The 17,948-nt window shown below is 39.6% G+C and overlaps 1 protein-coding gene across 5 annotated transcripts in view; it reads right to left on the reverse strand.

Moving 5' to 3' along the window:
• The window catches only part of TENM1 (teneurin transmembrane protein 1), a 775,104-nt gene that overhangs the window by 73,174 nt on the left and 683,982 nt on the right, over positions 1 to 17,948 (reverse strand). For all 5 annotated transcript variants that reach the window (XM_071442431.1, XM_071442433.1, XM_071442434.1 and 2 more), the window contains 3 exons: positions 11,330 to 11,546; positions 4,298 to 4,417; positions 2,293 to 2,554 (listed from right to left, as the gene is read on the reverse strand). In XM_071442431.1, the coding sequence (XP_071298532.1) occupies positions 2,293 to 2,554; positions 4,298 to 4,417; positions 11,330 to 11,546 (599 nt within the window). The remainder of the gene's footprint in view (positions 1 to 2,292; positions 2,555 to 4,297; positions 4,418 to 11,329; positions 11,547 to 17,948) is intronic.

Raw genomic sequence — 17,948 nt, forward strand, 5'->3', positions numbered from 1 at the left:
CTTATCTACTGGGGAGCAAATACTGCATCCATGCACATATATTCTTACATATAAGCTGCACAGCTTTACCTTGTCTTTATACTTGGTTTACTTAATAAGTGCTCTTAACTGGAATACAATAAATTTTTTTTAAATATTCACACGCCTTCTATCATATACATTGTGATGTAAAGATACTATCTTGCTTTGGAGACAATAACTTTAACTTGGGGAGTGTTAAGAAAGAAAAAAAACCTTCCTGCTAAACCATCTGTACAGTTAGGCCAAGCTCCAGCAAGAAGAGGCACGGTGTATAAAGGAGCAGCATTAGGAACCTAGCAAGCTACCTGGGAAGACACAGCAGTGAGGATCAAACAGCCTGAGCAACAGAGTCACCCTGCTCACAGGTAAGTCCCCAGGGAGTGCAAGTGCACTCAAATCCCAGGGCCCTGCTCTCAGTGCTGCTGTCTGAACCACCTGGATTAAAGCAAGCTTGGATATGCCCACTGCGGGCTGGTACCGATTCCCACTGCAGTGGAGATGAGCCCTCAGCTACACGAGGACTGCAAAGGCTCTGAGCTTGTTAGGTGAAAAAAGAAATTTGTTCTTGACCTTTTGAATGATGTGGGCCTTGGAGCTACAAAAAGGGATTTAGCTCCTGAGAGAAAAGAGCTGTTCTGGGACAGACTGTGAGGAAGAACAGGCAAGAGACAAGAACAGCTTCTTGGAGGATGCTACCACAGTCACTCAAAAGCCACCTGAAAACTAGACTGTGCTTAACAAGGTTAATGATGTTTGTGCATTTCTGTACTAATGAATAAACCTGTCACAATGTTAAATTCATCACGCTTGGAAAAAGACAAACTCTTTTGTTTATATTTTCCAGTTTTAAAATTTTCCTTATTTAACAATAGATTGCTTCACTTTCAACCAATTTTATTTACACAGTGCAACAGTATCACTGTCACAGCATTGCTGCAGTACAGCTGGAGGCCTGCCAGCACTTGTCGTTTCAACATATGAAATGTAGTGCTGCCAGGGAAATCCTGCTCCCTTTATTGTTCCTGATTTGCAGAGTTCCCCTTCTTTCCTGCTGACATCCCAGCTGCCCTCTCTGTCATGCATCTGACATTCCTTTTCATTTTTTAATAAAAAAGTAGGAAGGAATACTCACACATTAATACATGCTAATGTAGCTCTGTCTCCTATTATTCTCAGTTAATTTTTGCTCAATTCCCAGAACCATACAATGAAACTCAACACTATGAAACCTCCAATGACAAAAAAAAAAAAAAAGCAAAGAACTGGGGAGTGGTTTCTGAGTAGACTGCATCTTTGAGTACCCCACTGTTCAAAAAAGACCATGGCATACCTCATGTGGAGCACTGTGACCTAGTTTTTTCTTACTAGTGTGCAGCACTTATTCTTAATTTATGTTCATTAGTTTCACTTAGTACATTCTGTGAAGCAATGCTATGACCAACTGGATGAAGCATGATAACAGTTATGGAGGTGTTTAGACATAATTCAGTTCAAGCAGAGGTGTCTCACATGTAGAATAAAGTAGCAACACTTTTATGAGGCTACAGGTACCCCCCAAAGTATCTTCCAGGCTTGCTTAGTGAAATTAAAAGAGAACCCAGAAGAGGTCATACTCTTTAAAATCTAACTGCTCAAACAACATACTAAAAATTAAGGGCTTTAATATGACCTGAGCTGTGTTTTGTTGTGTGCTTGACTCTCAAATGTCTTTTAAGTCCCAAGTAAAACAACAGTTTCTCACAACGTTAATTAGAAATTACTTTAAACACTTAAAAGAGAGTCCAGAAAAAAATATATTGAAATTTAAAAAAGAAGTCCTAAAGATCATGTTAAAATTGCTCTCTACCTTGGTAACAAGTAATTAAAGTAATAAAACCCAAGAATCTGACATAAAGCTGTGAATGGATGAAACACCCCTAGGAATGTTCAAAGCATCATGTCTCACATTGATGTTTGGGAAGTTGTACAGTTCATCTGTAACTAGGAATGGTTTTGTGCTTCACTACCAACAAATCAGGATTTCAATAATAATTCATATTAGCATTCCCCACTTTCTTCTACTTGAAGGTAAGAAATAAAACACTTTTAAATATTAAAAGTAAAGAAAGAATAGAGACAACAGAATCTTGTTAAACAGTGCCAAAGAGAGGAATTGGTGCTATTCTGCCAAGTGAGTGGCATTACAGCAGTTACTGGCTCACTATCTTTGAAGATTGTCTAAACCTGGTTCTGCAACAGAACAAACTGTTAATTTAGAAGTCTTTTCATTACCTGTAGTTCTGGAATAACAGTTCCTCTTTCAGGACAGGACCCTCCAAATGCTGTCAAGGGGGAAGGGAGTACAATTGGATTTGGACTGATAAAACTACTGATGTCACAGGATGGTGTGTCCGACTCTGTTCTTTGCATTACAACTTTGTCTACAATGATAAATCTATTCCAAGGCAACCAAAGTGTTCTTTTTTCAGATAAGAAAGGAGATCTGTCAAAAACTAGAGTGACAGAGATTCCTCCAACAGCCACAAGGTCAAAACTGAAAAAGAAAAAACAAATAGTTTTGTTTCTTTTTGTTTTTCTTTTAAATCACATTACCACACCTTTCAATGCATCACAAAAACTTTATGTTTGTTATTACAGCGCTTAATTTAGTATGTGAAACCATTCAAGTGCACATTCCCTGTATCCACAAAGAAGCTTTACCTCTGTGTGCTTTCTCCCTGTATGCATCAATACCAAGACACAGAATTTCACTGTTACTTGGCCTCTCTCCCCTCTATTTATCTACTAGCATCAACACCAGTGAGCCATCTGTAACAGAACTATCAACCCAGTTGTTTTGGTTTATATGAAAAGACATTCCTATCTCAGAAAAAGGATGCCACTCATCATCTGTGCAGGAAGAGCATGCAGAATAAGAAGACTTAAAGCCTGTTAGGCCTTAGCTCTATTAACATAACCCTTTCCCTTCTTCTAAAAGCAGCAGGAGGAAAAGGTTGAGCACACTGAGCATATGACCTCCCTGAACAGGATATGAAATTTTTGGGAAGGATGGTGATTAATTGCACTGAGAACTGATGAGCTCTTGAACACAAGGAGGGTGATCCTCTGGGAGCTAACTGTGAAGAACCTTTGGAACATCTGGGCTGCAAAACAGTGGGATATAGAAGGTATGATGTACAGGCTCAGTTTCCAGAGTTTCTGACATCCAGAGTCAGGCAACACAAGGTAATATGTAAATAGCTACTTCACTCTCTGTATTACTGAATGCATCTACTATGGAGGTTTTGATGGTAACAAACTGTGATAAGAAGTCAGACTTAATTATGCATATCTCATCACATTTCCCAAATGACACCGATTACATTCACAGCAAAATACAGGTAGCATATTTTAATGCAACAACTTTATCCAGGCTAGTGTAAGGAGGAAATTATAATTACTAACTTTCAGTAGTGTGATTTGAAAGTCAATAAACCCAGGTGAAATAAATATGCACACTCCTTGCTTCTAGAAATTGGCAAAGCCAAACAAAAAAAATAATTGTGGAAACAGTGACAAATTGCACCACTTTTTCCCTGCTGGAAGACAGCTTCAGATTTCTTGTAATTCACAATCCAGCCAAGAAAGATGAAGTCTTAAACTGCCCTTAAGAGCTTAATTGAAGTTCAGGAGCAAGTCATGACCCTATTGCAAATGGATGGCCAGCCCTGGAGTGCAATATAGAATACATTGAAACCTCACCTGCTTTGAGAACTGAACTTAGACCTGTGAGGGTGGGGAAGAAGGGGAAGCCAGGGCTGGTTATGAAGCAGCAATTTAACCATCTGTCTTTGGAAAAAGTCTGCTCCCACTTTTCCCTGTATGCCTCAGGTGATCAACTAAAGGATTTGACTTCACTGACACCTCAATAAACTACTTGGATGATTCACACTTTACAACAAAAAAAAAATGCAGAAGACGGGATATTTCCTGGAAAACCTGACTTGTTCCAATGTCAAGAAGGTACTGTTACAGCAGACCTGGCACATTTTGACTCCAGGAGTTTGAATGTCACTGTAGTTTTGTTGCAGTTTAGGCTATTTTCTTCTCTTTCTTTGGTCCCTTCTCTACAGAGAGCTCCAATCAACTATGCTGGCAGAGCAGACGGCCAGATGTCATCCTCAAGCCACACTGTGAACTGTGATGTCAATGAAAATTCTGTACATGAATAGAAGTTGGCAGATGGCCTTAACCACACAAACCTAAACCAGTGGAGGATAATACATGAAAGCCTGACCTGCCATCCTGTCGACTGATGGTGTATCCATACTCATTGTGGTGCAGGAAACTGACGTTCACTCCAACCAAAGGTGTTCCGTCGATTGCTACAACCTGGCCTCGGATGACACACGCCCGTCTGCAACAAGAAGAGTAGAAGGCAACAAGTTACAAACATGAGGAGGGTGAGAAAGACATCGATTCCAGAAACTGGGCTGTGCTTTGGTCCCAAACAGACAGAACCACTCTGATATCAGAATGACTGCTGATTTTTGGAAGAGAAGTCATACAAGCCCAAAACATTAATTTGAAAAAGCATTCTCTCATAAGGATGACACACAGACTCTCCCATGAACTATTGGTATGAGGAGAATATGTTCCTGTTTCCTCACATATTTTAGGGTACTATTTGCTCTGCCACTGAATGGCACTGCAAAGGTTTCACTGATAGTGTGATTTAGCTGGCTGCAGCTCTAGGGAGTGATGGTTTGTGAAAGGAGAGAATGAAACCTCATTCTCTGCTGCTAGGTATAGGGCATTGCTGTCTATTAGAAAAAAGCTGAACTAATGTGATAAGGCAGCAGTGAGATGCATGGGCTTCACCGAACTTCAGAAAGTTATACAGGTAAATTCACAGGGTGCCTAATCAAGTGTAACATACATTTTTCTCCATCCCCCATCACATGTGATGTTATTCTGAATTCCCTCCGGGATGCATTGACTTGCACCCACTTTCCACTTTATCCTCACATTCCAGTGAAGAGGGTGGAACATGGCAGCACAGCAGAAGACATCAAAGTCAATGGACAGGAAAGTGAACTCATTACTAAGTGTGTCTAATCAGAGGCTAACAGGATCACAGAGTCATAGAAAATGAGAGCTGAAAGGAAATACAAGACTTTATCTTGTCCACTCCTTTGCCTCGGGTTAGATCAACTATGCCTACATCAGTCCAGACAGATGCTTGTCTAACTCTATAAGCTCACCAAGTTACCCATTCCAATGCCTCTGCATGAGTGCTCTACTCATGCTAAGTTCTGTCCAATTTAAACTTCCACTGTTGTACTTTCAGACCATTGCTTTCACCTTAGTCACAGAAATGGTGAAGAAATTACTCTTTTTCTTAGCTTTAGCCTTTTACCTTTCTGAATAAAGAAACATACAGGAATCAAGTCTCTTAAGGATGAGAAATAAGACATAAAATATCCTTATGATGTAGATTAGGACCCAGTGGGATTTTCTAAGGGCTTACACAGCTACATTCCACTGAAATTCCTCCCAGGAATTTTGCTCTGGGCTGTCAGCTACACCACACCTCCACTGGCTGAACCAACCCAGATCCTGGAAACTCATGGAACTACTGCAGCTATTTCCTGGAACTGCAGTTTGAGATAATGAAGTGAACAGTGTATGCAGAAGTCTTTTGCTAACATTAAGACATTTAGGGTCAAAACCAATGCAATACTTATAAAGTGAACTGGCATTAATTACTCAATATAAATGACAAGCATAAATGTAGGCATTGCTATGTTTCTTTCTCAACTTGAAAATTTGTGGCAAACCTCAATAGACACATCCACTGCACAGTGAATATGTGATCTAAAGGAAAAAACTTAATAGCTCCTCAGGCAAAAATAATTTAGGAGTCTACGTATGAATTTTAAAAATATACCTAGAGAGATTAATTGACCATGATCCAATGAAATCATATGCCGAAATTGGAGAACATAAATTTCTGAAAATTTTGACATGCTTCTTAAGATCCCATTCTCCCAAGCCACTAACAGGACACTGATTTATCACCATGATATCATCAAACCCGTCTGACTATGACTTGAGAAAACACAACTGGTAAAAATTAACCTCTTTGCCACTACAGCATTCACCACAGTTGCTAATAGGAATTACATGCTCCCAGGCCATGAAAAGATGCTGATAAATCCTAGAGGAATGGGAGATGCTGCATTACTGCTAATATGCAAAACAAGAGTTCTGACTTATCACCTGTTTTGTTTCCTACATGAAGTAAATGGTTTGTGGCTCTATTTGTGGCCCAAAATCTGCTGCTCCACTGAAGGCAATTGAGCTCCTGTTTGTCTCAACAGACTCACAAGACTCACTCAAAAGAACATAGCCAGGTCTAATTACTCTGATTTCTTAGAGCAAAAAAATACTTGTTTATATTATTTTCCTGTATTTCTAACATCAACAGATTTGCATTTTCTTTTCTAATACCTTTATTAATGCACTCCACATATTTACAACACACTTTGGTGTGAGAGTGAGACCCCTGGGATTAATCACTTTTAACTGCATTATTCTTGCACTCCTGTTTGTTCATTCCACACAGACCTGTCTTCTGTGCTCATATTTTATCAAGCACTCAGATTTGTACGATAAAAGCTCATCAAAATCTCCATCCATGGTCTTTCTTTCCTTTACTTATTCACTTTACTTCCCATTATTCTTAAATAATATTAAGAGACTTATATTTCAACATTCTCCATTTTATAAATCATATTTTACAAGCCACACATATTTATGGTATGTGATAAAGACACATAAACCTCATTATTCTCCATTTATCTGTACTGAGTTGTCTTTCTAATCTCTTAGATTTTAAATGTCCTAAGCCTGCCTCTGTGCTCCTACATTTGTCCTCATTATTTAATGTCTCTTTATGACCTACTCTGAGTTGAAGAGTCTTCTCTGGCCTCTTTTTGAATTACCAGAACCTACTAAATCTTTGACTAAGCATTTGATCAGAATTAGCTTTAATTCTGGCAGTTACTGCAGCTATGAAAACATTTTTCACTTCCTTCATGACCAGCACGAGTCTCCAAGGCTCAGGAGGTAACCAAGAGCCCCCGCTTGCAGCCAGTTCCCCCTTGGCAGCTGACAGAGCAGACCCCACATCCCCAGGCACGCTGGCAGGCAGGTTCCCTGCAGCTCTGCTGCTCACACAACACCTCACTCAGTTCCTTCCCTTACAGAGCTTTTAGAGCATGTTCCCTGCAGCTCTGCTGCTCACAGAACACCTCAGTTCCTTCCCTTACAGAGCTTTTAGAGCATGTTCCCTGCAGTGATGTCCCTTCACAGTCAGCTGCCACTTCACGCTTCCTTGCTTCAACATCCATCCTCATCCCAGATGAGCTGGAGGCCTTGCTACCACTCACTGCTTCTCTTCATTTGAGCAGAGAAACCTCTAAAGATCATGATGTCTCCTCAATGCACTGTACTTTCTGCCTCTAAGACTTATTCCACACTCTTGTGACTGCCCTGCTTTGCTTTCTCACGGGGGATAACTTGTACTATCTGTCCAACAGCCACCTATTTGTGATGATTGCATAAGCTCAGACCTAAGGCTTTCCAAGTTGTTTTAACTTGAAAGTCAGTGCAAAAATGTCTTTTCTAATTTGGTGAAGCTGGGCAAGAGCATGCCCCTGATAAGCTGCCTTAGTGTTTTCAAATGCATTAAAAATGTTCCCAGTCCCCTGGCAAGCTGTACTAAATCTGCAACTCCAGAGGGAGCAGTTGGCTTTTTGAGAGAAAGCTGAGATTCCCACGGGTTGCAGGTGGCCTGAAAGTAGAATTCCTCTGTCAATGCTTCATGGGTCATTCCAGGAGCAACTGAGGAACTCACTACTCTTCACTACTCTGGTGATCTCAGATCTCTGCTGTCAGGCAGTTTGTTTGACATCTTTAATTTAAAATATGAATAGAAGTTTAAATTTCAGATGTATTCTTTCAGTACTTGTGAAGTATTTTATTATTTTACCATCATTTTGCCTTGCTCTGCTGCTACTTACCTGCTATTTTTTTGCATGTTAAGTTTCCAATAATCACCTCAGGCTGAGACATTAGGCTCAGATATGGAACTCTATCAAGCAGCTTGTGAATTTGCAAGTGTCACATTACCAGAAGATGTCATTTACTATATTACATTTCTGATTAAAAATCTTCAATGAGAGAAATGAAGCTGAAGGCTAGTGAGGTACATTCGTTTCCTCCTGCTGACAATGTTGCTGTAAGCAGCATTTGAAGGGTAATTAATTCAGTACCATACACTGGACCCTTTTCGTGGGCAATTTACAGTGAGTCAAAGAGCTTGCCTGCAGCATGCATTAAAACAAAAAAAACCTCAGCAAACAAACAAGCTAAAAACCTTCCTGAGAACAGAAGTTGACAAAAACATTATAATCTGCTACACCCTGCCACATGCAGTAGGTTAAAACCATGCCTGATGTAAGCAAGTACATTTCCATTTATCCAGAACGCCTCTAATCTGCCTTTCAGCATGCCACAGTTCAAGTGGGAGTTGTAAAAACCCAATGTATATGACGTAGATTTGACATAACAAAAAGTCAAATGTTTTCCAAACATGTAGCCCCTTAAGATTATTTTTGGTGTAGTATTTAGCCACGGCTCAAGCAACATCCTGACTGTACTGTAAAGGCCAAATGATTAAATATTAGACCTAAGCTGAAGTCCAAGATGCAAATGCAGAGGGATAGATGTCTCAGCAGCTGTCAGAACAACTAGTTTTACTATTTCAGATTATTTGGAAAATTCCAGGATATGGCAGAGACCAAACACATCCAAGTATGAAGGACAGAGACAGTCTTTACCATTTTTGATAGCTTTCCAAGATCTAATCAACATCATTTTGTCTCCAGCCAGATTCATGCAAACATCACCCATACTAGAGTTCCACTGACCTGTGGTACAGTAAAACACTGCACAATGTCATTTGAATCAGAAGACTGAAAACACTGGGTAGATGTCTCTTCCTTAATGCTCCTAATGGCCTCAGAGATGTCTTGTAAAGGGAAATGAAAAAAAAAAAAAATGGCAGATAGGGCTTTGCAAAATTGGAGCACCAGTGGGAATGGATGGCAGTACTCTGAAATAAATACATGCCACTATTCCATCCAATCCTTCCAACTTTTCATGCTGAATCACCCATGCTATAAAATCAGTGCCATTGCAGGCAGCCACGAGTTAATATCATCTGCCTAGACACAACCTTTTCAGCAACAGCCCAAAGGAGATTAAAGCCCCTCAAGCATTCTTTGCAGATAGGCTGGATCACAGATTTCTGATGTTTTTTTACTGTAGCAGCAGTTGTCTTTCTATATTTTTTTCAGTAATCTTAATTCCCAGGAGAAGAACCGACACAAGATGACAGTCAGATTGGCAATGTCAGAGGAAGATTTCTGAACAGAAGCACCACAGTTTAGCTATTGCCTCTTTCCAAAACCCTGCTTTTATCTCTCATCCTTGAGTAAAATTCTGGCAGTTTTTAATAACATTTGACTTCTGGATGAACAATATTTCAACAGCCTGGAAGACTCAAGAATCAAGCAAAGTGTGGACTGAGGAACCCTTTGGGGTGCCCAGTACATTGCAGATTGATGTTGACAAACCTCAGGAGACACAGCCCAGCACGAGTCTCCAGGCACTGCCCTGACTCCTAAGATGCAGCCACCCCCATCTGAATCCCAATGATCTTCTCAAAACAGCTATGAATTTTTCTACAGTGGGAGGAAATGGTATCTGGGGTGTCAGTGATACACCAATTCCAGCAGAGTCCTACTCCTCAGTGGCAGGAAGTCAGAAGCCACGGCGAGGGTGGGCTGCTGCTCCCACAGGGAACTTCACTGCTCTTCAGTCTTCAAAGGCATGGCAGGTAACAGAGTAAAGAAATGAAATACTCAGAAACAGCTTTTAAATCCAAGTTAAATCCCATCAATGATAGCTTTAAAAGATCAATTCCTTATATCTATAAAAGCACGTTGATGGGATTATGTACAATCTGGCTGCTAACATTTGCAGTGTCACAGAACACTGTGCAGGCAACTTGAGCACTCACCTCCTCTTTGGAAACTCCCCACTGTGAGGCATTTTGATGAGGAAAATTTTTCAGTGGCGAATTTTGGTTTAAACTGCACACAGAGCCAGCCAAGGACCCTGGCCCAAGTACAGGGGCCTCATTCATAAGTGCAACAGTCCAGGAGACCCACCAGCAGCAGGTGGGTGCTTCTCATGCAGTTCATCTTCATGGCCTATTGCTCTACATATTTATAACATCCTGTTACATTATTGATAGTGATGAAATGTTTAGGTATTTCAGATCAATAATGACTGTTTACAAATTTACTTTATTAAAAATTAATGCTGAAGAAAAAAGTGCACTGAATTTGTGTGCAGGATTGCGTTGAGGTCGTAAACTAAGTGCTGTGTAGTGTGAAAATAAAAAATTCTTATATGCTTATTACTGGAACATGGTTTATCTAGTGCAGAGGCCTAGTTGACAGGGTAACAGTCAGGTGATGTGGATGATTTGTGAATCTCTTTGTCAGCATGTAAGTTATAGCTTCCCAAGTGAACTGCAGCATAAAAACTTATATGCCCCTTTACTTCAAATGTTCAAGAAAATATGTTACCAGGTTTTCTGAGCAAGTAAGTGCCCTTTTCCTGCTGCACAGTTCCTTCCTGTTAAAGGGCAAAGCCAATCTCACAAACACTCAGGGATCACTCCACTCTTTGCATGATAACCTGCAGCACAAAGCAGTAAACTCCACACTGCTTCATAAAGGTGTAGCAAAACCAAGGAAGTTTTTAAATTATGTAACACATAATAAATTAATTGCACTGTAAATACTGATCGAATTGTACTGGGCAGAAATGTGACTGAAGACAGCAGATGTGAATCCAATTTGTCCTTCTTCATCCTGCCATTACATATGCACAGTGGGAATGGTTGAACTTCCTCTACTGATTTTACAAGTATGAAACAACTTACCTTCCAGAACAGCCAGACTTGTTAATAAGAGCATTAGAGTGTGTTGGTGGGACACTTCCACCAATCAGACAGGTAACACAAGATTCTCAGCTGTTGGGACTTGAAAGTTTGCTATCCTCTTAAATATTTTATGAGCAATGGCGAAAAATTTCCAGCTACCCAGGTATCCCCAATTTTTTCCTGGTTAAATAATTAAATTGCAATTCTCAATATTCAGAAAAGTCTTTCATTTAAAAGACGACTCACCTGCTCTCAAAGGAGACATCTCCTGGGATTACATGAGTGCTTTCCTTCCCAATAAGGAACCTGATTCGATCATAGAAGAGCCTTGGAGGATGCTGAGAGAAGGGTGGTTGGCTGTGCTGGATAAGGTCAAGGGGATCAGGTGAACCCTGGCAGAGAGGACTTGAGTAACAATTGCTTTGCTGACAACAGTCAGGGTCTACACAGTCTGTCAAGCCATCTAAAATGGAAAAAATGGAAACTTCAGGAAATCGAGCAGTTCTGAGAATAAAGCAGCACATTTATTATCAGAGAGCACAGGAGGGATGTAATCAATGTGAAGGCATGCTGATTATGACACAGTCACATTCAATAAAGCATGCTTAGTCCAGGAGCGTTATTTGTCTGTCATTAACACTGTATCACCTCACCAAATCCCCACTCAGTAAGAAGAAAACAGAACCTACAACCAAGTGAAAAGGGAAGAGCAGCACAGTCTTCCCTGCAGACCAGGCAGAAGAAAGGCACTACATTTCACCTGTCAGTGCAATGTGATCCACACTGTGCAGCTGCTCCCTCTAACAGCCCTTTATTGTCAGCACTGCCTGGCCACCCCAGGTGGGTGACTAGACCCCAGTAACAAGGTCAGAAATTTACCCAATTCTCCTAAGTGTCCCCACTGCAGTAAAAAAATGTATTTTTTATAGTTGTCTAACTTCTGTTTTAAGCCTTATAATAGTTTTACAAGTGGTTTAGGATATTTACTTTTCATTTATTGGTTGCAATACCAGAATGATCCAGGAAGGGCATAATTGTAACTACACTCCTGCAGCTGATACATGAATACACACCCAGATTCAGGCTCTATCCCAGTGACCAGACAGTTACAATCCTCTCTACAGATGTTTGCACCATGAAAGCAAATTTGGAAAGTGAAAATAAAGCTACTTCTCCTCTGTCCATTTTCAAGTATGAAAAATAGAAGAAATAATAGATTTTTTCAGAAATCTGCATTTCTTCATGAACAAACTTGCAGCAACACTTGTGGGTGAAATTAAGTTACTTAAATATCTAAAGCTTAAGATGAAAATTGAAGCACTGAAGTGCATCTAAATTAAGCACCTAAATAAAACTTAAAATTGGGCTGTTGACATTTAATTGTTTCTATCAGCAGCTTAGATGTCCAAATTGGCTAAATTACATACTCAGTCAGAAACAGATTTAATAGGAGATGGTAAAATGTCCAACAATCTTCTTCAACATCCACTTTACGACTTAGCAGCTGCAGTGTTCCTTGCATCTAAAGCAAGATAAAGGTGTTTTATCCTTCAACAAAGACACTTTGTATTTCTAACAAGGTTGGTCTGAATAAATGCAGAGTTGTCACATCAAAGTATGGATCTTATTTGTGTTGAAATTGGAATGCTATAGGATCAACATACTGTTGATATTTTCAGATATTTTGTTGATACTGTCAGATATTTTCACTTCATGTTTTGACTTTCTATGTTCTGTTTGTACCAACACTTTGAAGTCTATCAAACTGCACCTCAGGGGTGCTCTTGGAGGGAGCAGGGGAGCTCCTGGAGTTTTGTTGTTGACTTTAATGGGTGCAAGACCAATCCCCAGCCAAGCAGCTGCTGCTTCCTCAACAGAGCTCTGTGTGAATGCTCAGTAAATGGCAGCATAAAACATTCACTTTGAAAAGAAAGCAAAAGCCCTTCTACAGAACAAACATATATAATGAAATAGGCTTTCCTGGCATCTGAAAATCCTTGCCTGACCTAGAGCAAGATAATTGCTTGGCTAAGCAAAAAAATATTAACAAATCTATCCTCTGCAACTGGGAAATCAGATAGAGCACGCTAGTTTTTGTAAAGATGAGCCAAGGGCAACTGTAGATAGCTAGCAACAATAATCTAGGACCCTCAGCTCCAGCAGAGCTGGCATGGCTACAGGTCAGTGTGTACTTTCCACATTCCCCAAATCCTGGAGACAACAGGCATTTGCCAGCAGTGGAAGAATAACTTCACAGGGCAATGTTGAGTTTATTGACTTTGAGTGTAGAAGTCACTTTAGATTCAGGAAAGCCTAGGAAGCAACTGAAATCTGCTAGGAAGTCAGGAAGCTAAAACAATAACAAGGGGCCTCCAGTCTAAACAAAAGCACACGGGAAGGGATGGAGGGGTTCACAACATAAACCAGTCTTTTTCAGTGTGTTCTGATGGGAAAAAAAGTGTTTTGGGTTGAAACTTGAAGAGCATGCTTGGAACTGCAAGGAAAAAAGTTGTTTCATCTATTTTTCATCCAAGGAATAAAGCTCTCTATATTCTTAATAAGAATTGAAAATCATCAAGTTACAGATGCTTTTCAGCAGATCATCCAAGAATACAAATATTAGAGAATTCTACTAGATCTGAAAATGTCATAAAGACTTGGAAATCTCTGTGGTTTATAGTAGTGGCTCTGCCAGGGGAAGGGTTATTGCAGTGACAAGTCTTGTTCAAGGAATCCACAGATTTTCTGGAAGATAGCAATTTCTACAAGCTCACCACTGTCTACCTGAGAAACCTGACAAACTTTGGTCTAGCAGATTTTGTGCTAATTAAAAAAAAGGAGCACTTATTTCAGAATAACAGTATCCATGGGGAAGCTATTTTGGAGTAATTTATTCCACACTAGCAATTCTGATTAATTTTTTTCCTTGTCAACAAGCTATTAGATGTGGGAACTGAGCTGACCTGATTCTCTAATATATGTAAGAAATAAGAGTGAAAGGTCACAGAAATATTAGAATATGAAGGTCTGCCCAGGAAAGAAACAGCTACAAAAATAACACTTAACTATTTTGCTTTTTCTAATAGAGTCCTCATTTTCCTCTGCTTCAGTCAAGAGCTTACATACCTGGTGACCAACACATGCATTCAGGCTGGACACAAAAAGAAACCAAGGAAAGGGAAAGCAGTTTTCCATCTTCCAGTCAGACTCAATTTTCCTCTTTTCTTTGCACCTTACTTGTTAGCAACAAGACTGCCTTATAAAGGCTTCCAGGTTGTGCTAATGGAGTTATTCTGGTTTGAATTACCTGCACCTGGTTTTATTTGCCTCTTCAGCCTCCCAGGGCTACAATAGGGAAGGTTTCCCATTAGGAGGGTGTGAAGCCCCAGAAGCACATCTGAACAAGTCATTTTGAGACTGGTGTGAGTCCTAACAGCACTAAAAATGTATGAAATGCTGGATTCAGCAGGAACAGCTTACAGGCAACAAAGGCTACAAAGTCATCAGAGAAAGAAACTCCTACCCAAAATATCAGTATTAATGCAAAGGAGCACGGTTTTAGGTCACACACCATCATTCATGGGCTCTCTTTCTCTCTCATGGTGTTTTTTTTTTTAAATATTTTGATTGATCAGATGGGAATTTATTTCCATCTCCTCTCACAACCATGCAGAATGAAAGAGAAGACATGTCAGGCTCAGAGAAGATGCTTCATGGGCAGTAAGGCAAGAAGTGAAGAAGTGGCAGCTTCTCTGTGCACCACTCAAATAAAGTATTTGGCCCAGACTGCTGTGTGTATTTAGGATAATTAACTACAATTATCTGAATAATGAAATTCCAGCTTTTCTCCAAACAACATAAAATTTGGAAGATAAACTGACTTGCATAGAACTTAAAAATATTTCTATCATTTTGTGAAGAAGTAAAATAATAAAACACCTGTTTCAGGGCAAACAGGGAGCTCTTAAGCCAAAACAAAATCTTTTTTCCTCTTTAGGCTCATTCAAGACATTGGTTTTGAAATAAACAATTTAAAAGAAAAAAAAAGTAAGAATATCCAAATCTAAGACCTCAAAAGAAAACTCCTATAATTTAGCACAATATCCAGCAAAATGAGCCAGGCAAACCAAGCTGGTACAGAATCACAAGCTACATATGGAGGGAGGTCATAACAACGCAAATTGTATTAATAAGTGTACATGAGGATAAAATTTTCAACAAGCCAATCCTATTTGAAATTAGATTTTTAATCCAGGAGAATAACCCAGGGAAAAAAAAAAAACCAAATAAATCTTGCTTATAAACTATATTGTTAAATTCATGCACTTGAAAATGCTACAAATACATTAGTCAGTTCTCAACCAGTGGTCACAATTTTAGTTAAATTTCTGTATCAGGAACCAACTATTAAAAAGCTCACTGTGTTAGAAAATCAGCAGGGTTTCTTTTAAATCTCAGGAGACAACAGCCAGGAGTATGAACAAACTACTACAAACAGCAAACACTGTAATTCATACTGCAGGAGATCCTTGTACACTGAAGTTTTTACTGTCAATTACACCAAAGAGCATCACAGCATAGGTGCAGACTAAAATGTATTTCAGATGTGTAAATGGTTTTGGTTTGTTAATAGCATTTTAAAATTTATTTTATATGAAAGACAGGCACATTCACTGTACACTACAGACTTATTATATAAAGTAATTTCCATTTTGATGAATCTGAAATTAGGGCTTCCCATCCTCCAGGTACTTTCTTTTGTATGCAAGGATAATGATGAACTGGGATTTTTGTTTTGAAAGTGAATTAGAAAATTAAAATATGTTTAATATTACTGCTAAAACAGAATTTACAAAGATCAACTTCAAGATAGAAAGCACTTCATAGTACTCTTCAATAATTTAAACAACCTCAAAGAGAAGGCAGAGCATGCCAAAACAAGTTCCTCTGTTTTCAGTCACAGCATTCCTATCTGTATTGCAATAGATCTCAGAACTAGGACAAGATTTTGCCATTCCTTTGCTGGGGAACAGATTTTTTCAGGAAGCCTTCTATAAGGAATGATATTAATATTTATTGGGTCAGGACTGTGTGTCAATGGAATCACACAAAGTTTTCCATCAAACAAAATACATTTTCTTGCTTATACATTTATATATATATTCCTTCTTCTATATGATGGAAGGGATGTCACAAGTGCTGTGAAATTACTTCCTCAGCCATGCTTCTGCTGCAGTCATAGAAGGCTCATGTTGTCCTTGGTGCAGCACATTTTCTGATGTACACATTGGGCAGCAATCTCTCTTCTACAGGCATGATCACCTTCAGCAGCCAGAAAAATTGGCAATGGACCTGTGGCTATGGACCTACCTCTCCACTGGCTACTTTCCAGCAATATATATCTCTCTACTTTCTATGTCTGGAAAAATGCTGCACAGAGAGTGCATTTCATATGTTTTGCATTTGAGCTTTCCATGTGCTGCAGAATGCTTGTGTTATCTTTAAAATAAAATAACAGTTGGAAACAAAAACGGCATTTTGTCAGCTCTAAGTTAATTGCAAGAACATTGAACAAGTCATATATTCTGTGCCTGATACAAACACCTGTCACCTACTTTTAAAATCCCAGCATCTCTATTCTTCTCATGCACCCTTGTAGTACTTGCAATTCATGAGCACAAATATGGCAATATCACAATAACTCCCATCCCTGAAAATGGATCTGTGTCCACAATTGGTACAAATTGTCTAGATACAATTTCAGGAGGACCCAAGGACAGGAGAGAGGCACTGCATGGGAACACTGATAAGGGGACAAAGAACAAAATGGTTCACACCAACAGTGGTGGCTTCCCTACCTCACCAGTGAAGCAGACAACAACCTGCACAGCAGCTTCTTTTCTATTAAACCACTCAGACACTTCATTAACTGGCTATGAAAATGAAAAATTCAATCAGACTCTACCTCCCATGTTGCTGATGTTAGTTATTTTAATAAACAATCCACTATCATTAAATTCTGGTGAGGAAAACATAGCTAGTTAGCAATAAAACTTACAATTGCTCTTCTTCTGCTTAAAAGTTCATTAAATGAGCAGAGCTCTCACCCTTTCAATATTTTTTCACACATGCAGAAGATGTACTGAAATTAACTACCTGGTTAATGTAAACGAATAGATTTGAAGTTTTATGGTAATGTCAAACCCAGAATACTACAAGAAGTGGTGTAGATGCTTATATGGTGCACAAACATGAATGCAGACATGCTCACAAACACATCCTAGTGATGCACTTGCTCAGTGGCACAAAAATCTAATCTCTAGATTAGATATGTTGTGCTTAGTTTTGGGCACCATGACATAAAGCCACCAGAAAATGTCCAAAGCAGAGCTATGAAGATGGTGAAAGCCCTCTAGGGGAAGCCCTAAGAGGAACATCAGAGGTCACCTGGCCTGTTCCTTGAGGAGACTGAGGAAGACCTCACTGTGGTCTCCACAGTGCAACACCTGCAAAGGGACAGGCACTCATCCCTCCTCTCTGGTGACCAGTGACAGGACTTGGGGGGACACCATGAAGCTGTGTCAGGGGAGGTTTAGGTTGGATGTTAGGAAAAGGTTCTTCACCCAGAGGGTGGTAGGACACTGGAACAGGCTCTCCTGGAAAGCTGTCACAGCACAGAACCTGACAGAGTTCAAGAAGTGTTTGGATTACACTCAGATACATGGTGTAATTTTTGGGGCTGTCCTGTGCAGGGTCAAGAGCCACACTTGGATGATTCTTGTGGGTTCTGTCCAACTCAGGATATTCTATAATTCTGTAAGTACCAATGAGTTTCATTTTCACTGCTGCAGAGCTACCCAGAGGG

The sequence above is a fragment of the Agelaius tricolor genome, unplaced genomic scaffold (genome assembly GCF_023055355.1).
Source record: "Agelaius tricolor isolate 1412-34295 unplaced genomic scaffold, bAgeTri1.0.p SCAF_17, whole genome shotgun sequence".
Taxonomy (NCBI): Eukaryota; Metazoa; Chordata; class Aves; order Passeriformes; family Icteridae; genus Agelaius; species Agelaius tricolor.